Below are 22883 nucleotides of genomic sequence, written 5' to 3'. Positions count from 1 at the left end.
AAAAATAGGCCTTACAAGTCTCACAGAAACTGTCAAATCACCATCATCTGTGACGCAGGGCCTTTTTGTGGCCCTAAACAATATTTTGTTTGCGGCCCCATTTAAAAAAAAAATATATTACTTACTCAATAACACGCTAGGGCAGGGGTGTTTGAATAATTTTAGCTCAGGGGCCGCATGGAGGAACATCTATTCCCAAGTGGGCCAGAATGGTAAAATCATGGCACATGATAACTTAAAAATAAAGACAACTCCAGGTTGTTTTCTTTGTTGTACTTTGGCCAAAGATAGAACAAGCACATTCTGAAAACGTACAAATCACAAATAATCCTCTGGACAAAACACTTCAGGTTTGTTGAAAATTCTGAGGAAATTGGTGCAGCTTCAAAGACACAATGAGCTTAGACTTTGTCAGAATAATTGTATCTAAAATATAACAAAACTTTGTTGTTTCAATGAGTTCCCGGCAAGAGGACAAAAGCTGTCTTGGATCCTACAAAGCAGAAGGCTTGTAAAACTCCACTGTGTAGGATGGGGAGCGACATGAAGGCGTCGGTTTCTTTGATGTATTGTAATCCACAGGAAGATTTTGTCTTTACCCAAGATCTACAAAGTGGAGAGGAGGCAGGGCCTGACCTCCCTCCAGGCACCTTTTTCTTTTAAGTGTTTTACAACCTTTTCTTTGAACTGTTTTTAATCAAAGGCAATGGCTGTTTACAACCCCCCTCCCTTAGAAACAGCTGTTGCCATGTAATCAGGGAAAGTCCAAATAAAAGAGGAGGCGTACAATCTTTTGTCAGAGCGTGGTGAGACACTGTACAGGGGTACAGGTGTATGCGCTCTCTTCATTGAGCCAAATTTAATTCTGTCTCTGTTTGATTCCTTCCTTCTTGTCTTGTTTAATTGATGTCATCAGTGTTTGAACCTGACAGACTTGGTCTCAGTGTATCTACAAAGTCAGGATAAAACTTTAAGTCACAGTCTTTCTGGTATTGAACAAAATACACAACATGTAAACTCTTCGAGGTATCAAATACCTCCTTTGTCATGTCCAAGTATCAGTCCAGCGCTCACTCAACAAACCGTATGAAACGGAGGTAAAAACTATTCAAAAGGGTTAAGTTCACTTGTTTTGTGTTTGACAGAGGCATTATGGGGGAGGAAGGGTGCCAAATAACGATGTGTTTGAAGCAGAAGACATACAACGGCAGGTTTTAAGTTTCATGAGGGTCGAGGAGGAGGAGCCACTGTCACCCTTTACTGTGTACTTCTTGCTTGGCCCCGGTATAAACAGTTTGCTTGCCTAACAGAATTGCTATTGTGACATCCAGTGGACACATTTAGAACAGCAGTTTCTTTAATTAAACAAAAAAAAAAGCAGCTAATTTTTATACTTGGCAAACTCATCACGCGGGCCGGATAAAACCTGTTTGCGGGCCTGATCCGTACGTTTGACCACCCCTGCGCCAGGGGTCTATAGTGCTGACTGCAGCCTAGTGAGTATTGTACAAACCCCTTTCCATATGAGTTGGGGAAATTGTGTTAGATGTAAATATAAACGGAATACAATGATTTGCAAATCATTTTCAACCCATATTCAGTTGAATATGCTACAAAGACAACATATTTGATGTTCAAACTGATAAACTTTTTTTTTTTTTGCAAATAATCATTAACTTTAGAATTTGATGCCAGCAACACGTGACAAAGAAGTTGGGAAAGGTGGCAATAAATACTGATAAAGTTGAGGAATGCTCATCAAACACTTATTTGGAACATCCCACAGGTGTGCAGGCTAATTGGGAACAGGTGGGTGCCATGATTGGGTATAAAAGTAGATTCCATGAAATGCTCAGTCATTCACAAACAAGGATGGGGCGAGGGTCACCACTTTGTCAACAAATGCGTGAGCAAATTGTTGAACATTTTAAGAAAAACCTTTCTCAACCAGCTATTGCAAGGAATTTAGGGATTTCACCATCTACGGTCCGTAATATCATCAAAGGGTTCAGAGAATCTGGAGAAATCACTGCACGTAAGCAGCTAAGCCTGTGACCTTCGATCCCTCAGGCTGTACTGCATCAACAAGCGACATCAGTGTGTAAAGGATATCACCACATGGGCTCAGGAACACTTCAGAAACCCACTGTCAGTAACTACAGTTGGTCGCTACATCTGTAAGTGCAAGTTAAAACTCTCCTATGCAAGGCAAAAACCGTTTATCAACAACACCCAGAAACGCCGTCGGCTTCGCTGGGCCTCAGCTCATCTAAGATGGACTGATACAAAGTGGAAAAGTGTTCTGTGGTATGACGAGTCCACATTTCAAATTATTTTTGGAAACTGTGGACGTCGTGTCCTCCGGACCAAAGAGGAAAAGAACCATCCGGATTGTTATAGGCGCAAAGTTGAAAAGCCAGCATCTGTGATGGTATGGGGGTGTATTAGTGCCCAAGACATGGCTAACTTACACATCTGTGAAAGCGTCATTAATGCTGAAAGGTACATACAGGTTTTGGAGCAACATATGTTGCCATCCAAGCAACGTTACCATGGACGCCCCTGCTTATTTCAGCAAGACAATGCCAAGCCACGTGTTACATCAACGTGGCTTCATAATAAAAGAGTGGGGGGACTAGACTGGCCTGCCTGTAGTCCAGATCTGTCTCCCATTGAGAATGTGTGGCGCATTATGAAGCCTAAAATACCACAACGGAGACCCCCGGACTGTTGAACAACTTAAGCTGTACATCAAGCAAGAATGGGAAATAATTCCACCTGAGAAGCTTAAAAAATGTGTCTCCTCAGTTCCCAAACGTTTACTGAGTGTTGTTAAAAGGAAAGGCCATGTAGCACAGGGGTGAACATGCCCTTTCCCAACTACTTTGGCACGTGTTGCAGCCATGAAATTCTCAGTTAATTATTGTTTGCAAAAAAAATAAATAAAGTTTATGAGTTTGAACATCAAATATGTTGTCTTTGTAGTGCATTCAATTGAATATGGGTTGAAAAGGATTTGCAAATCATTGTATTCCGTTTATATTTACATCTAACACAATTTCCCAACTCATGGAAACGGGGTTTGTAACTTAGAGCATAACAATTAGCCAATAGACAGCTCTTATCTCAAAACATGCTTCAGTTGTCAGACTCTTAGTTTGAGGTACCACTGTATGTAAAATAAATATTGCAAGGATGTTAAACATTCTACTGTGTTTCGTGGCAAAGTCTATTTTGGGAAGGGGTGGTCAGCAATACCATTTTTCCAGTGTTCAATGTAGTTAAATCAATCTATTTGTTGAATATGCAATCAGATCAATGTGCAGGACACTTTGCTTAATGGAAAAATATATTTTACAGTTAATCTAATTCCCTGGGCATGCAAATAGCATGCCCCTGATGGCACAATTTGATTTATGGAGCATGATGATATCTAACCAGTGGCCTTCTACAATGATGAGATTTACTCAATAAGTAAGAAATAATTATTTTTTTTTTGTGAAAGCTGTCCATCTTCAGTTGTCCATGCTCCTAACTGTCAGGTCATGCCAACCTGAGCGAACAGCCATGACATGACAGTAACTGGTCGTTGAAGGTTAGTGTTTGAACAAATAAATGCCATCTTTCTCTGTCAGGGTGTTGCTGGGTTCATTTGAGAGTCCATAAGGTTTCATATGTGCATTATCATTCCTACAATAATCTCATCTCATGTCTGTAGAGAGGGTGTGTGTTCATTTGTGGTTCTCCAAGCTGATGAGGAAGGCGTTCATATTAATTAAATGTGTAAAACCCCTTGTTCACATTTTGAGTAGTGGTCCCATGAAGACAAATACATGCAAATGGTCTAATCAACCTCTCTACTTAAACATTGGGCCACTTGGGTATTTGCCCAGGGTTCTATTCTCTAGAGTGCAAAAACAAAATCTGAGTGAAAAAAAAGATGTGTTTTTACTTCTAGTCATTTAGTGCCCTCTACAGGCAGGATACCAGCGACTACAAAACTGCTCAAAGTCTCAGACATAGAGCAGGAGTATCAAACAATCAACGATCACTCTTTTATTTGCAAATAACAGGGTCATCAACTGGAAACACTATCTCAATGGATGTTTAATCAACACACACAGGACATAGTGGGAAGCCCAGGTGCACACTTCCCTAACAGGCCACCTCATTAGCCTTGACTGCTCGATAAATGTGTGGAACCATGGCATCACTTCATGTATACTACAGCAGTGTTTTTCAACCTTTTTTGAGCCAAGGCAAATTTTTTTCATTGAAAAAAATGCAGAGGCACACCACCGGCAGAAAACATTAAAAAAAATGAAACTTCACAGCCGATATCGACAATAAAAAGTCGTTCTCGCAATTGTTGCATATGACTTTAAACCATAATGAATGAAAATAACATAACATAACATAACACAACATAACAACATAACCAAGCATGCATCACTATAGCTCTTGTCTCAAAGTAGGTGTACTGTCACGACCTGTCACATCACGCCGTGACTTTTTTTAAAAACATTTTTGTGTTTTCCTGTGTGTAGTGTTTTAGTTCCTATTTTGGTGGCTTTTTCTCTTTATTTGGTATTTTCCTGTAGCAGTTTCATGTCTTCCTTTGAGCGATATTTCCCGCATCTACTTTGTTTTAGCAATCAAGAATATTTCAGTTGTTTTCATTCTTCTTTGTGGGTATATTGTTGCTTGTCATGTCATGTTCGGATGTACATTGTGGACGCCGTCCTTGCACCACAGTAAGTCTTTGCTGTCGTCCAGCATTCTGTTTTTGTTTACATTGTAGCCAGTTTAGTTTTAGTTTCATTCTGCTTAGCCTTCCCTAAGCTTCAATGCCTTTTCTTAGGGGCACTCACCTTTTGTTTATTTTTGATTTAAGCATTAGACACCTTTTTACCTGCACACGGCCTCCCGCTGTTTCCCTTCAACTCCTTCTTTCTCATTTTGTCCACCAAATTTTCATGCTGTGCGTGAATGCACCAATGTGCGCTTTGTTGATGACTTGTTGGAGTGCTAACCAGGCATATTTGGTGAGTGCATGACTGCAAGCTAAGCATTGCTAACATGCTATTTAGGCTAGCTGTATGTACATATTGCATCATTATGCCTCATTTGTAGGTATATTTGAGCTCATTTAATATCCTTTACTTTTATCCTCTTTTTGTTTGTAATTTAGTTTTGCATGTCTCATAACACGTTATCTGTATGTAATATTGGCTGCATTTCTGATAGTTGTTTGTGTGCCATGTTATTCCAGACCACAGCAAACATTACCTAGCTTGCCAAAGATTGTAATAAATCTATTAGAAGAAGACAGCATGTCGTTTCCTTTAATTTGGAGACACACATCTATACCTTTGGCCATTAAAAGCCAGTAATTTCCAGGAGTTATCTCACCTTCTGAGTAGCCTCTGATTTACTAATGGTTTCTAATGTGGTAAAAATGTGTAGAATAAATATTACATTTAAACATTTCTGTCAACGAAGATTTGCTTCAGCCTGCGACACATAGTCATTTTGATAGTAGGCTGTTATAGCTAATATAGACACTTACATCATGTGTTGCCTTCATTATAAGACTTATTAGGGATGATGTTTGATAAGAAATGATTGAGTTTGAGCCTATTATGGAATCCTCTTATCGAACCGATTCCTTATCGATTCTCTTATCGAGTCCAGATAGGTTGTTGTATATGGAAAAAAACACACAATATTTGGTTCAACAAATCACTTCACATTCTCTACTGCTCGCTACTATAGTGTTACCATATCTGAGTTATTGTGCAGAAATGTGGGGAAATAACTACAAATGTGCGCTACATTCGTTAACCGTGTTACAAAAAAGATCAATTAGACTGATACATAATGTTGGATATAGAGAACATACAAACACTTTATTTATTGAGTCAAAAATATTAAAGTTCGATGATTTGGTAAAATTGCAAACAGCTAAAATGATGTGGAATTAAATAATGGAATGGATTAAGTAAAGAAGTTAAACATTGTACTGATATGATCCAGTTTAAGAGGTTCAAATAAATAGTGCTTACAAAGTACAAAGAAGAAGAATTATGAGAAATGCTTTCAACCTTATTGAAAATAAGATAATCTTCATCTCAGTATATTAATAATGACTGAATTAATTAATTACATATTACAAAACTAATTCACAGATATTTTATCATAAAAAGGTCAGTAAATGATGTATATATTTGTAAACGCTATGAAGTGGGAAAGGGGTAGGATTAAATAAGCTTTACTTCTTCCTACTCCTGTAAAGTGAAATGATATGAAACTGTGATGTATTATACTGTAAGTGTGTTCATGTTCCAAATAAACTAAAGAAATAAAGAAAGCACTAGTTTATTAGACAGACTTGCAAACTCTGCCGTGGTGTAGATTACAAGATAACGTTAACGTTATCAGACACATACAAAAAGGCTCACGTTAACATTACCGTTAGCCACTGACTATGCTTGGGTAACGTTAGTCTAGCTAACATTACTGCAGTCCTGGTTGACATAAGAGGTAACGTTACTACAAGTGAGCAGATATGGAAATTAACCGGCAACAGTTAACGTTAGTTACTCACCGGCGTCACCGCCACTGTAGCTGTGGCTGGGGCAGCTGGCAGAAGAAGAGGGGTGTTCTTCGTCGTCTCTGCCGCTGCTACTCCATGTGTCGAAGACACCACGCGGTTCTCGAACTTTCAGGTTATGCGCAATAACCTTTGTGATTAACACATGGTTTCATAGTATTCGACAGGGTTGTAAACTGTAAGTAGATTAGCTATAATTATTGAATACGATTAAAATCAAGGGGAAAATGACTAATTCAGCATTAATATTTGAGTGGGCCCTGGGGCATATGTAGTGAAAAAGTTGGGCCCTGACGTCAAAAAGGTTTAAGAATCCCTGTTCTACTCGATGTGAATGATGGGAATTTGTTTGTGTGCGTGCGTAAGCCACCTGCGTACAGATACAGATTACCCCCTATTTACTAGGAAAATAGACGGTGGCAAAAAAATAATGCATCTTCTTTTCAAATGCAAATGTTGACAGATGCCTCACTTTATGTCGGAATCTTTGCCCCCAGACCTCGTTGTGGTGGAGTTGGCTTTTTTTCCTCCACATGATTGTGCGGGTACCCCCAGCTGGGATAGGCTCCAGCTCACCCATGACCCTGAACAGGATAATGGTAGAAAATAAATAACAATGAACATGGACAGAAATTGGGTTCTTTTTTACTCCTGAAGGAATGTAGTGCCCCTTAGTGGACAGACAGAATATGAACAGGAAAAATACATTTCAATAATCACGTGGAGAAAGTTCTACATCATTCCTTTTAATCTTTCTAATCTTAATGAGTGATATCTCCCTCCATGAGCCTTATGTAACTTTCCAAATCCTGAAACGACCCCAACGCTTTATCTCTCTTTAGGATGGCAAAGAGCTATCCGATTGCTGCCTCAGCGAGTCTTTTACGTCTCCAACATACACATTGGGTGTCGACCTGCGCCGAGGCCGTAGGCGTTTATCCGGAACCCTGCAGCTACCGCCACTGTCGTGGCGCCAGGGTGACAAGGCTCGGACACCTGATGATGAGGTCATGGCCCGACCTACTTCTTTACCTTTTGGAGCCCCTCCCAGGATAGACATCACGCCGGTTGACCCCGATTGGTGAGTACAAAGTGGCCGGTGAGGGCATTTTTATTACCTTAAAAAAAGTGTATAGAAAAAAGCAGGAATACAAATATTCATTGCACAAAAAGTAACCACCACAATCAAATAACACATGCAGTAAATTGTAGAAACTAACGCATACATTATCGACCAATTAGAACACAAGCTTTTCTTCCTAAACCTTGATCATAATTTTTGTCAAATGTTTTTCAAATACTAATTATTAAAAATGTACTTCAAAAATACTTTAAAATATTTATTTATTTTATTTATTTTATTTCAACAATAATATGTAAAGCAATTTCCCTCAAGACAAAAAAGCCCTATTTTAAACAAAAGGGTAAAACAATTTGAATAATAAAAGGAGCAAGCAGAAGCAAACGTTCCAAAAGCCTCCCTCATTGTTCAGAGTACCTTTTCCCCAAGCCCAAGCATATTTACATAATTATTTATATATGTAATTACCTACAAAAATATAATGTGCAATCACCGGACACAACACAATATACAATACACAGATACAGCATAAATAACAATACATAATTATATGACCACAAGAATAGACCCTCTCATCATTCCAGTTTGTTGAATGTTTTTAAAATATTAATGATTAAATATTGACTTTAAAACAATACTTTTGAAAAATGTTATTCAATAATAATATCTCAAATAAGATCATTTAAAAAGCACAATTTAAAACAAAAAAGTACAAACAATGTATTTAAAAGGAAACAAGAAATATGTCTGAAATGGAGCAGGAAGAAGCAAAAGTCTCCCTCATCACTCAGATTACCTTTTTTATAAAAATATTTACATACACTACCGTTCAAAAGTTTGGGGTCACATTGAAATGTCCTTATTTTTTAAGGAAAAGCACTGTACTTTTCAATGAAGATAACTTTAAACTAGTCTTAACTTTAAAGAAATACACTCTATACATTGCTAGTGTGGTAAATGACTATTCTAGCTGCAAATGTCTGGTTTTTGGTGCAATATCTACCAGTGGCGTGCCGTCACTAGAGGCAGGGGAGGCACGGCCTCACCTGCCATCATGGAAAGAAAAAAAAAAGTAAAAAGAAAAAAAAAATAATTAAATTGTTATATGTATCCAGTGATTATACTAAAGTTATTTTGGATTTAACTTCACCAGTTTTAGATTATTTTTATTTTTATTTTCACATTTACCGTTCAAATACTGAGAAGAGACGGTGCGGTGATCAGCAGCCAGTTGAGGCACGTCACTGCGTTGTGCCTCAACATGGATTGTGCGCAATGACTCGGCTAACTGCTGGCTTGCTGTGCAGTGAGACCGTATTGCTATATGAATTATATTATACATTTCCATAGTTTAGTTAGCTGAGGTATATAATGTGCAGTGTATTTTGTCAACAACTGTATGTGTGTAAAGTGCTGAGCATTCATAAAACTGCTGCGAAGACACACTGTGTGAGGCTCGTCTCATAACCCCGCCTCCTGGTGCCAAGCACCTCCGCCGCAGAATTCACCGCCCGACGGGAGCGCCGCGGCCACACCAACCAAAGCCCACACCCAAACCCTCCACGTGCAAGACCGAATCCACCCCAAAAAAGTCACTTAACAAGAAGCCAAAAAGTGCAAAAACAACAATGCTCGCGGTGGAGGAGCCGCGAACGACCGCAGGGACACAACATTAGGTACACCTGCACTGCAGGTTCATATGTTTGTAAATCTGACTGTGATGATGCAGTCGTGCCTCACCAGACATTAACCTCACCGCACGCCACTGATATCTACATAGGTGTATAGAGGCCCATTTCCAGCAACTATCACTCCAGTGTTCTAATGGTACAATGTGTTTGCTCATTGGCTCAGAAGGCTAATTGATGATTAGAAAACCCTTGTGCAATCATGTTCACACATCTGAAAACAGTTTAGCTCGTTACAGAAGCTACAAAACTGACCTTCCTTTGAGCAGATTGAGTTTCTGGAGCATCACATTTGTGGGGTCAATTAAACGATCAAAATGGCCAGAAAAAGAGAACTTTCATCTGAAACTCGACAGTCTATTCTTGTTCTTAGAAATGAAGGCTATTCCACAAAATTGTTTGGGTGACCCCAAACTTTTGAACGGTAGTGTATTTCTTAATTACCTACAAGAATACAATGCATAATCACCGAATACACAACACTTTACAATATATAGCTACAGGAGATACAATGATTTGACCCTGAAAACCTTTTTCTCCCCTCGTCCATCAATATTTGTTTTATATTATACAATACTGCTCCCCTCACCTCCCAGGGGGTGATCAAGGGTGATGGGTCAAATGCAGAGAATAATTTCGCCACACGTAGTGTGTGTGTGTGTGTGACAATCATGGGTACTTTTTTTAACTTAATACATATGCAAAATGTTATAGCTGTGTTTAAAAGTCATTTGTCATGAATGGCATCGCAGTGATATTTTTCTCCACCAGAGAGCAGTGAAACATTGTTCATGATTCTGTTTACAGTCATCCATCCATCCATCCATTTTTTACCGCTTGTTCCCTACGGGGTCGCGGGGGGTGCTGGAGCCTATCTCAGCTACAATTGGGCGGAAGGCGGGGTACACCCTGGACAAGTCGCCATATCACACTTATTTCATGTAGGACATGTAAGTTCTTTCCCGTTGAATATTGAATTACTTTGATTCATTTAGCATTAATGACAATTCAAAGTGTAGATGTTATGTGTGTTGAATACAATTTAAATGATAAACTGCCATATATATATATATTTTTCAAATGTCGTTGCGTATACATGATTTACCAAAACATTAATCAGCAAGATCAGAAGCACCTAAAGTGGGCCTGGGAGACATTTGTGGTCCGTGGCTAGTTATTTTTTATTGGCCCACTCTATGTTATTACATTAAGAGGGAGGAATAGTGTTACACTTAAAAAACAAAACAAAAAACCTTCAACACAACGTTGCAGTGGTGGGGATTGATTGATTCTTACACGCATCACAATTGGGATGTGTACGATAATGAGTCCATGGACACACATCAAAATATCGATTTTTTTAAGTATGTGAGGCTCCAAAAGGGACAAGCGGTAGAAACTTGATGGATGTTAAAGAGGCAACTTGCTTACAGATACTTTTTTTAAACCTTTTTTTAAACGAAAAATATAACAAAAACAACATTTGCTATGTTATGTTACATTAGTGGTTTAACAGTACACATTTGTTTAACAATTGTCGATATTTTTCACTAAGTTTATGTAATAAAACATTTTAACGACCCGAATAAAATGATTGGTGTTTACAGAAGTCACTCACCCTGTCTCGTCAACCCGTACACGCAGGGAGGGCGTGTACACAAACAAAAACAGTCCAAAAGAAGCAATGAACAATTTGAAGTTATGTTGTTGTTATGATAGAATATACTGTACATTCATTGACAGCTAATGTTAAGTATTCAAATCGCTATTATTAGCCAACAACACCCGTGCATGTGTTACGTACGTACATACAGTACTTACATCATTACGTCATTACGTCCTAGAATCCGTATGAGGGTGAGATATAACGCTTAAAATACATCGGAAAGTTAATGCCTCTAGTAGGTACCGTGTACCAGTATTTTTTTGATACCGGTTCCTAATTGGGTCGGTCCGTATGATACTGCTATCGATATATTTATATTCATCTGACCGTCATCATTATGACACGTTGTCACATTCAGTTCAAGTGCCACTACGACGCACAGGTAATCAGCTTGGAATAATCACTAATAAGGAAGCAAAATCACACAAAGTTTGTAACGCAAAAATATTTCCTCCTCAAAAGTCCCTTAAAGCCACTAATAAGTAGGGTTGTCCCAATACCAATAATTTGATACTGGTACCAAAATACATATTGATACTTTTTGACATACGATATATTATTCCAGAGTAATGGCCCCCGAATAGAAAACGCTCTATAGCCCGCAGACTTTGGGAATCACTATTAAGCCGGAGTTCTTTGAACGCAGATTTCTGGCCGGGACATATGGTACAATACAATCAGCAAGATAGTATGGAGCTATACCGTTTAGTGTTTCATACGTAAGTAGTAAAACCTTAAAGTCACATCTTAAGTGCACAGGAAGCCAGTGCAGGTGAGCCAGTATAGGCGTAATATGATCAAACTTTCTTGTTCTTGTCAAAAGTCTAGCAGCCGCATTTTGTACCAACTGTAATCTGTCAATGCTAGACATAGGAAGGCCTGAAAATATTACATTACAGTAATCAAGACGAGATGTAACGAACGCATGAATAATAATCTCAGCGTCTGTGGTGGACAAAATGGGACAATGGCACTATTACGAAAGATGCATCAATAATTAGACTTAGACTTAGACTTAGACTTAGACAAACTTTAATGATCCACAAGGGAAATTGTTCAACACAGTAGCTCAGTTACAATGATGGAAAGTGTAAGGATGGAAAGGACAATGCAGGTATAAATAGACTAATATAGCGATAAAAAATCTAACATATATACGAATATATACATAATATGTGTACAGAATAATATATCTACAGATATATTATATTATGTCTATAACATATATACAATATATACCAATGACCATGTACAATATTACAGTGTATACAGTATATGTAACAGCAGCAGCATAAAATAGAGAGTAGATCCAGCAGAAAATAGACATTATAAACATTATAAACTAAGAGAAGTAGCTAGCATGTCAGGTGTCCGGTAATAGGCAGATGTCATCTATTGCTGTATGGCGAGTGATTATACAGCTGGATGGAGTGTGGAATGAAGGAGTTCTTGAATCGCACAGTGCGGGAAGGAAGTTGAAGGAGCCTGTTGGAGTATGACGAGCAGTTTGTCCAGTGTCCTCCTATCCCTCACTGACACAAACGCCTCCAACTGCGTGCCAATAGTTTGGCCGGCTTTCCCGATTAGTTTATCAATCCGGTTTGAGTCCATTTTGCTGGCGCTGCTCCCCCAACAAACCACTGCAAAGTACAGTGCACTGGCCACAACAGACTGAAAAAAGATCTCCAACAGCTTGCTGCACACATTAAAGGACCTAAGCTTCCTCAGGAGAAAGAGTCTGCTCATGCCCTTCTTGTACACAGCTTTGCAGTTGTCCTTCCAGTCCAGTCTGCTGTTCAAGTGGACTCCCAGGTACTTGTACTGCCCCACTACTGCAACCTCCCGGCCCTGGATCTTGATAATCACTTTTTGATCAAATTGTAGCCCCTGAATAGTAATCAAATTGTAAGATAGATTCTCACCCATATTAAGTTGTGGTGTAATAAGAAACAGTTGATAATTAGAATATTCAATATTCTATCAATTGCATTTTAGATCTATTTGCTTTGTTGCCTGTAACACAATACTGAGTTGTAGGCGGTATTTTCTTGAAATGTGCTTAGCATTTCTTGATCTACATTGTAGTCGTTTTAGTGTGTTGAATACACTAAAGGAGAGGGATATTCTATATCATACCATACCATACCATACCATGCGAGCTTTATTTATAAAGCCCTTTAAAAACAACCCCAGTTGAAGAACACCAGCGTCTTGTTTTCTATTTCTTCACCACAAAGAAATAGAGGCAAAGGACCGACTAAAAAATAACATTTAAAACAGAAGTAAAATACACATTGAAAAAGCAAATACAGATTACCCTAAGAACAATTTGTCAGATAAAAAGCAGTTAAAAAGTTAAAAACAGTTAAAAAAGTTAAAAACAGTTTAAAGTCTCATGCAGGGTTAAAAGCCAGTGAATAAAAATGGGTTTTAAGAAGGGTCTTAAAAGTAGCCTAATAAGGGGCCTGTCTCACATGAAGAGGGAGATCGTTCCAGAGTTTTTTTTATCAGAGATATTCAACTTAATTGTATTGATTGTCCCATTTCCAGAAAGCTAAGGACCAGGGAGCCTGACTTCTTGTTAGTTTTATTTTGTATATTTCAAAGAAGTGAGGTGAATTATATTTATATAGCGCTTTTCTGTAGTGACTCAACGGCAGTGACTAGGATGGCGAAAGCGGGGATCAAACCTGGAACCCTCAAGTTACTGGCACGGCCACGCTACCAACCGAGCCATACCGCCCCACAGAACCAGCGTCCAGTAGACATTTGATTTTTGCTCAATTTATTACGGAAATGTATTATGCGGAAATTACAGGAGCACTCTGCTTTTTTTTAAAGCCATTCTGCAAAAACGCTAGTCAAAGATAATCTCTATGAAAGCACTTTAGTGTTTTTAAAAATCTGCTGCAAAAATGTGAGTCTCTCACAGGTTTTTTGAACTGACCTTGCGGGCCAACAGTTGATGATGAAATGATGAAAAAAGAGGACCTAAAATAAAACCTCGAGGAACACCACTAGTGTAACTAAGGAAGTTGAACAATTGACTACTGACTGAATCTGAAGTAAACAAGCTACAGCAACACCTTAGTTACATAAATCACAAAAAAATAATGTGTAACTGTCAAAAAGAAAAAGATAAAAAGATGCGGGCCGCCAGTTGAATAGCCCAAATGATGAAAAAGAGAGGACCTAAAATGGAACCTTGATGAACACTAAAGAAGTTGAATGACTAATGGCTGACTGTTTCTGAATTAAATAAGCTACATCAACATTAGTTAAATATTGTAAACCCCATTATTAAAACAATTTTAACTGCCAAAAAAGGAGAGGACTAAAAGGGGTGCCTTGAGGGACGCCTCAGTTATGTAAATCACAAGTTTGGAACCCAGTGTTTTATGTTTGCTATAGCAAGGTTAAAATGTCAATGCAAGGATCTGCCAATGTGTTTACAGTGGTCCAAGTTCCTCTATCCAACAGGAGCACTCTAGTGTTTTTTGGAATATGCTGCAAAAATGTATGTCTCCCAAGTTTTGAACTGAACATGGAGGCCGAATTTGGCCCCTGAGCCGCCAAATAGCGCTGTTCTTTATAGTTGGCCTATGGAGTCTTAAATGTCTGGTTATGTAGCCTTCTGCCCCTGGTGCATTCGCTGCAACAAAAACAATCGGACATCATAAACTCAAATACTACTTAGGGTTGTACGGTACGTGTCATTGCTGGTTTACGAGCAGACGAGCATGTTCCGCAGCGCACAATCACAAACACTGATACGCCCACTGGAAGAGGTGCTTTAAATAAAATGGCGAGCTAGCTAGCGGCTAAAGTCCCGCCTCTGTCGGCAGTGTTTTAGCTACCTCTAAATCACTAATCCTCGCCTCCATGGCGACAAATAAAGTATGTTTCTTACATGTATCATCCCTGCAGGACGAGGAATAGATAAACATGCTTCACTACACACCATAGCTCACCGGTAGGGCTGCAACTAACAACTAATTTGATAATCGATTAATCTGTCGATTATTACTTCGATTAATCGATTAATAATCGGATAATAGAGACAAACTACATTTCTATCCTTTCCAGTATTTTATTGAAAAAAACAGCATACTGGCACCATACTTATTTTGATTATTGTTTCTCAGCTGTTTGTAAATGTTGCAGTTTATAATTAAAGGTTTATAAAAAAAAATTAAAAAAAGAAAAAGAAAAGAAAGTTGCCTCTGCGCATGCGCATAGCATAGATCCAACGAATCGATGACTAAATTAATCGCAGACTATTTTTATAATTGATTTTAGTCGATTTAATCGATTAGTTGTTGCAGCCCTACTCACCGGCATCAAAATGTACACAAACGCCATTGGTGGATCTACACCTAACATCCACTGTAATGATACCAAGTACAGTAGCATATCTAGTCGATACTACTATGATGACGTGGCTATTTTTTGGCATCACAACATCTTCTTTCGTTTTTTTTTTTTTTATATTATGTTTATAAACTCAGGAAATATGTCCCTGGACACATAAGGACTTTGAATATGACCATGTATGATCTTGTAACTACTTGGTATCGGATTGATACCCAAATTCGTGGCATCATCCAAAACTAATGTAAAGTATCAAACAACAGAAGAATAAGTGATTATTACATTTTAACAGAAGTGTACATAGAACATATTAAAAGAGAAAGTAAGCAGATATTAACAGTAAATGAACAAGTAGATTAATCATTCATTTTCTACCACTTGTCCTTAATAATGTTGACAAAATATTAGAATGGAAAATGACACAATATGTTACTGCATACGTCAGCAGACTAAATTAGGAGCCTTTGTTTGTTTACTTACTAATAAAAGATGCATGTCTTGTATGTTCACTATTTTATTTAAGGACAAACTTGCAATAAGAAACATATGTTTAATGTACCCTAAGATTTTTTGTTAAAATAAAGCCAATAACGGATTTTTTTTGTGGTCCTCTTTTTTAGAAAAGTACCGAAAAGTATCGAAATAATTTTGGTACCGGTACCAAAATATTGGTATCGGGTCAACACTACTACAGATTCAGTACAGTAACTATCAGGACACCACAGTGTTAAACATTGAGGATGTACATTGCTTAGTCATTTCATTCTAAAAAAAAAAAGAAGAAGAACAACAGCCCCAAATCAGTATGATGATAGTCACGCAATAACAGCTCTTTTCTGATCAGATAACACATTCATTTGTGAACATTCTTATTTGAGGCAGGACAGTCCAATTTGTGGTGTTCATTGCAGGCAAAGTGTGTATGAGTCTTAAGTTGGCAGGCATCGTCTTTACAATACATGTTTGTCTACGTATACAGCATGTCTCCTTTAGTTCGCTCTACCGCTCAATGTCTAACAGCACCTGTTTGAACACTGTCAAGTCTTAAACTTTGTGTGAGCGTGAGTGCGTGTTTGTGTGTGTCTTAACTTCAACTTTCCTGTCCTCAAAGCCCTCTTTTTCCACTACAATGTATTCAGAATGCTATTTCAGTGATGGAGATGAGAGCGCAGGGTAGAAGAAGTTATTTTGGGAATCAGTTATTCCTCCCGCTAATAAACTTAAATGTTCCAAAGATAAACTTAATTGTTCCAAAGCTCAGCTTGCGCTACAGATTGATTGCGGAAATAATGCAGGCATGAGTTGTGATTTGTTCCGCCACTGGTTAATGAACATAACCCCAAGTGATATAGGCTGTAAAAATACCATTGATGTGCAGTCAAGGGACGAGCCCCTCACATGTCATAAATATCTAATGATGATAACAAATTGAAAAGCAACCTTTTATTGGCCTCAAATTTAATCTGATTACGAGTCCCGATCCATTACTTTGACTGTAGATTATAGAACTAAAAATGTTTTCTAGCAAATAACTAAAGTAAACACAGCAACACATTTTATAAAACTTAATAAAAAACTTCATCCACCCATCCATCCATTTTCTTCCGCTTATCCGAGGGTCGCGGGGGCAGCAGCCTAATCAGGGAAGCCCAGACTTTCCTCTCCCCAGCCACATTGTCCAGCTCTTCCCAAGGGATCCCGAGGCGTTCCCAGGCCAGCCGGGAGACATAGTCTACCCAACGTGTCCTGGGTCTTCCCCGTGGCCTCCTACCGGTCGGACATACCCTAAACACCTCCCTAGGGAGGCGTTTGGGTGGCATCCTGACCAGATACCTGAACCACCTCATCTGGCTCCTCTCGATGTGGAAAAGCAGCGGCTTTACTTTGAGCTCCCCCCGGATGGCAGAGCTTCTCACGCTATCTCTAAGGGAGAGCCCCGCCACCCGGCGGATGAACCTCATTTCGGCCGCTTGTACCCGTGATCTTGTCCTTTCGGTCATAACCCAAAGCTCATGACCATAGGTGAGGATGGGAACATACTGTAGATCGACCGGTAAATTGAGAGCTTTGCCTTCCGGCTCAGCTCCTTCTTCACCACAACGGATCGATACAGCGTCCGCATTACTGAAGATGCCAAACCGATCCGCCTGTCAATCTCACGATCCACTCTTTCCTCATTCGTGAACAAGACTCCGAGGTACTTGAACTCCTCCACTTGGTGCAGGGTCTCCTCCCCAACCCGGAGATGGCAATCCACCCTTTTCCGGGCGAGAACCATGGACTCTGACTTGGAGGTGCTGATTCTCATCCCAGTCACTTCACACTCGGCTGCGAACCGATCCAGTGAGAGCTAAAGATCCTGGCCAGATGAAGCCATCAGGACCACATCATCTGCAAAAAGCAGAGACCTAATCCTGCAGCCACCAAACCAGATCCCCTCAACGCCTTGACTGCGCCTAGAAATTCTGTCCATAAAAGTTATGAACAGAATCGGTGACAAAGGGCAACCTTGGCGGAGTCCAACCCTCACTGGAAACGTGTCCGACTTACTGCCGGCAATGCGGACCAAACTCTGGCACTGATCATACAGGGAGCGGACCGCCACAATCAGACAGTCCGTTACCCCATACTCTCTGAGCACTCCCCACAGGACTTCCCGAGGGACACGGTCGAATGCCTTCTCCAAGTCCACAAAGTACGTGTAGACTGGTTGGGCAAACTCCCATGCACCCTCAAGGACCCTGCCGAGAGTATAGAGCTGGTCCACAGTTCCACGACCAGGACGAAAACCACACTGTTCCTCCTAAATCCGAGGTTCGACTATCCGGCATAGCCTCCTCTCCAGTACACCTGAATAGACCTTACCGGGAAGGCTGAGGAGTGTGATCCCACGATAGTTGGAACACACCCTCCGGTTCCCCTTCTTAAAGAGAGGAACCACCACCCCGGTCTGCCAATCCAGAGGTACCGCCCCCGATGTCCACGCGATGCTGCAGAGTCTTGTCAACCAAGACAGCCCAACAGCAATAAAAAACTTATAAAATCTTATCCCATTTAGAATGTGCTAGTATTGTTGTAAATCAGATGATATATTACATTTGTGGCATTGAATGCTACATATCATTAAATTAGTGCACAATAACTATCCATCCATCCATCTTCTTCCGCTTATCCGAGGTCGGGTCGCGGGGGCAGCAGCCTAAGCAGGGAAGCCCAGACTTCCCTCTCCCCAGCCACTTCGTCCAGCTCTTCCCGGGGGATCCCGAGGCGTTCCCAGGCCAGCCGGGAGACAAAGTCTTCCCAACGTGTCCTGGGTCTTCCCCGTGGCCTCCTCCCTAGGGAGGCGTTCTGGTGGCATCCTGACCAGATGCCCGAACCACCTCATCTGGCTCCTCTCGATGTGGAGAAGCAGCGGCTTTACTTTGAGCTCCCCCCGAATGGCAGAGCTTCTCACCCTATCTCTAAGGGAGAGCCCCGCCACCCGGCAGAGGAAACTCTTTTCGGCCGCTTGTACCCGTGATCTTGTCCTTTCGGTCATAACCCAAAGCTCATGACCATAGGTGAGGATGGGAACATAGATCGACCGGTAAATTGAGAGCTTTGCCTTCCGGCTCAGCTCCTTCTTCACCACAACGGATCGATACAGCGTCCGCATTACTGAAGACGCCGCACCGATCCGCCTGTCAATCTCACGATCCACTCTTCCCTCACTCGTGAACAAGACTCTCAATAACAATAACAAAACAAAAGCAAAAAACTACTACTGGCTACCATTTTCTGGCACTCAAAGCCTTCCTGTATCCAGAGACTTACTCCCTGAGTACAAAAATGATTGTCTGTTTATAAGACAATTGAAAAGTATATTAAGAAGAAGACATAATTATCCTTTTTGAACTAGCACATTTCATAGATTCAATATGGAAAATATGTTGAAAAAAACTACAATTTTTTTGTTTTTGTTTTTGTTTTTTTAATATATGCACATCATGAACATTGAAATTACACATTTAACATGTGTGCATTAATAAAAAACTTTTTAAAAAACTCTGCGCTGTTCGCAGATCATGGCGCCCGCACACCACCTCTCTCATGTGCGCCTTATTCTAGCGGCCGTGCAGAAACTATGTTCATGTACTTAAAATTCACTGCTACACATGCGCTGCGGATTTGATCAATCTTTATTAGTTATGAATCCTAGCAACAGGATGTAAATCAAAGATTTTCCTTAATTAATTGTTGCATCCCTGCTTCTGAACTGAATGTATTGGCAGTCTAATTATATTGTGCTAATGAGCAAATAGGTACTGAATAGGATTCATTAGTATCGCGGTACTATACTGTATAGTACCGAATATGACTCATTAGTATCGCGGTACTATGCTTATACCGTACAACCCTAGTATCTACAGTCACACCTTGGTTGTTGTGCTCCATATAGTGATCATGAATGAAACCCTATTAAGATAAGATAAGGTCATATTCAAAAACAACAAATCTCTCTGATGCGTTTTAGTGATATTTGTTTTCTCTTAAGCCTCCCAGTGCTTTTTCACTCTCACTCTCTTCTCTCTCGCATTATTCTTCCCTGAATGTCCACTGTTGTCTAAGCTTTTCCACTCTCCACTCTTTTCTCCTGCTCCCCAGACCTTTGTGTATCAATTTATGCCCTCTAATCTCTGCCACAATGCGCTATTGTTTGCCTTCAAAAGCGAGGGTAGGGGATATAAAAGCGGGAGTGAAAAAAAATAAAAAGAGGGTGTTATGTAACCGGAGACGCTACATTAAGGGCTCACATCTAAAGACATTAGCCCAACACGCAGACATCATCACCTACACCTGACCCACAGTTGCAGTAGACATGCAACTTTCCCTCCGGCGAAAACAAGTCCCACGCATACTCTGCAAGGGTATTACTGAGCGTGACGGGGATATTTATGAAACATATTTTTTTTGATGATGTAAAATGAGTAGTATGAAATTTGCAGAAGGATCCTTTTTGCAGTAAGTCTCCTCAGTTCAGAACTAATTGCTCTTGGAAGCTTCTTGGTTTTTTATGTCTGCTTGGAGACCCAAGGTCAGCGGAGAACATTCATAGTGCGTATGCTCACATATATTGGGTATATTAATGCAATTTCCTCTTTTAACGACCAGTGTCACAAAGGTAATGGATTTGTTGCGTATGTTACATAAGACTTCTACAATCTCTGTTTCACTTTGTGGAGGGATGGCGTGTGGGCCGCAGTGGAAAAATTACATTTTACTGCAGATCCTTTATTTGACACTTCATCACTTCAGTCACAATAGAGTAGGGTTGCACAATTATGGCCAAAATAACATTCACAATAATGTTTATTAATATTGAAATTACGATTATTAATCAAAATTGTTCATTATGTCAGGTCAAAACATAGGGCCTGATCAACTGAAGAGCCAAATACCACGTTAAACAGCAAACTTATCAAAGTGTGTGTACTATTTGTGGGTGTGTTGTGTTGCATGTGATCTAAGACTGCGTGTACACTTGATAAAAAGTGTAAACGTTGCACAGACTGCCTTATTTAAATCAGGTTTTTGCTTTTACTATGCAGCTTTCACCATGGATACACCCATTTACCACACATCTGTGTTATCATGCTCCTAGCCGTGGTATTTTGAAACATGCAGCAGACACAAACCACTTTTTATGGGCATTTTAGATGCAGTCCTGCAGTGCATGTTACGATCCGTTGCCCGGATCATAGTTTGTTTACGTTTATTTACGACGCGCGCAATTTTTTAGGACTTCTACTTATATAGTGCTAATTACAAACAGAAAACAGGTGCTGGGAAAAAGTGCTCAAAGGCAGGCGTATCGCTGCTGCAGGAAAGGGGAAAACAGGAAGTGAAAAACCACAAAATAAGACAGGAACAAAAACTACACATTTAGAAAATGACCAAGAAACTGAAAATAAGGCACGGCGTGTTGTGATCAACCGTGACAAATATGACCTTACAAGGCCAACAGTGAGGTCTTAAGAGGCACATAGCATAGAAAATAAACTATTGAAAACATATCTGTAAAATTTAACAAAATAAAACATGTGGAAATTGCACAGGAATGTAACATTTTGTAAAATGTTTTAAACTTTTAACAATCTTTGTCATCTGCCTAGAAAATATACCGTGCAGAGGTTTGTTTAGATGTACAAGGTGAAACTAGGCCATACTTAATGAACACATACTTATCTCGGCGTTTAGGCCTCTTTTCCACACACGCATACTTTTGTCCTTAAAAACGCAGACTTTTGAAACGCTGGCCAAAGTGTAGAGTTCCAAAACTCTCCGCTCAACATTTGCGTGTACACGGCACAAACTGAGACTTGTACTGCTCTGATGACATCACATTTGGACGCTGCCTTGCTGCCTATAAACACACTAAGAGGATTTATTGTATGTTTGAACATAAACATGCCTCTATTTTCACGCAACATTGATAAAAAAAAAAAGGGCTTTGCGACCCTCCCGCCAGGGACAATTTGACAGTCAACTGTTTTAGTCACGAGTGCTGTCGGACCTCCAGCTGATGGAACAACTATGACAGGCAAGACTTTTTGCTTTGTGTCATAAGAAAGTTACAACATTATCTCAGGTTTTTAATCCTTGTTTAACGACAGATCATGAAGGTAACTTACGTGTGTTGCTTCCATTTTTGCAGATGGAACTGGCCGAGTGACTAAAACAAGCAACCTATCCTTGTTAATGTTAAAGAAAATGCACATTTCATTGCACATGTATATATTGATATATTGATTAGAGATATCCGATAATGGCTTTTTTGCCGATCTCCGATATTCCGATATTGTCCAACCCTTAATTACCGATTCCGATATCCACTGATACCGATATATACAGTCGTGGACATGCTCTCCCTGAGAGAGCATAAGGAGGTTGAGGTGGGCGGGGTTGAGGTGGTGAGGGGAGGTGGGGGGTCAGGAGTAGCAGGGGGTGTATATTGTAGCGTCCCGGAAGAGTTAGTGCTGCAAGGGGTTATGGGTATTTGTTCTGTTGTGTTTATGTTATGTTACGGTGCGGATGTTCTCCCGAAATGTGTTTGTCATTCTTGTTTGGTGTGGGTTTACAGTGTGGCGCATATTTATAACAGTGTTAAAGTTGTTTATACGTTCACCCTCAGTGTGACCTGTATGGCTGTTGACAAAGTATGCTTTGCATTCACTTGTGTGTGTGAAAAGCCGTAGATAATATGTGATTGGGCCGGAACACAAAGGCAGCACCTTTAAGGTTTATTGGCGCTCTGTACTTCTCCCTACGTCCGTGTACCACTCCGTACAGCGGCGTTTTAAAAAGTCATGAATTTTACTTTTTGAAACTGATACCGATAATTTCCGATTTCACATTTTAAAGAATTTATCGGCCGATAATATCGGCAGTCCGATATTATCGGACATCTCTAATATTAATCATTAA

At 39.9% G+C, this 22883-nt stretch overlaps 1 protein-coding gene across 2 annotated transcripts in view; it reads left to right on the top strand.

Moving 5' to 3' along the window:
* The window catches only part of pde4ba (phosphodiesterase 4B, cAMP-specific a), a 444992-nt gene that overhangs the window by 66174 nt on the left and 355935 nt on the right, over window positions 1–22883 (top strand). For both annotated transcript variants that reach the window (XM_062028304.1, XM_062028303.1), the window contains exon 3: window positions 7456–7694. In XM_062028304.1, the coding sequence (XP_061884288.1) occupies window positions 7456–7694 (239 nt within the window). The remainder of the gene's footprint in view (window positions 1–7455; window positions 7695–22883) is intronic.

The sequence above is a fragment of the Entelurus aequoreus genome, linkage group LG19 (genome assembly GCF_033978785.1).
Source record: "Entelurus aequoreus isolate RoL-2023_Sb linkage group LG19, RoL_Eaeq_v1.1, whole genome shotgun sequence".
Classification (NCBI taxonomy): domain Eukaryota; kingdom Metazoa; phylum Chordata; class Actinopteri; order Syngnathiformes; family Syngnathidae; genus Entelurus; species Entelurus aequoreus.
The sequence above is the reverse complement of the archived record's forward strand: the minus strand, read 5'-3'. Positions and strand labels throughout refer to the sequence as shown.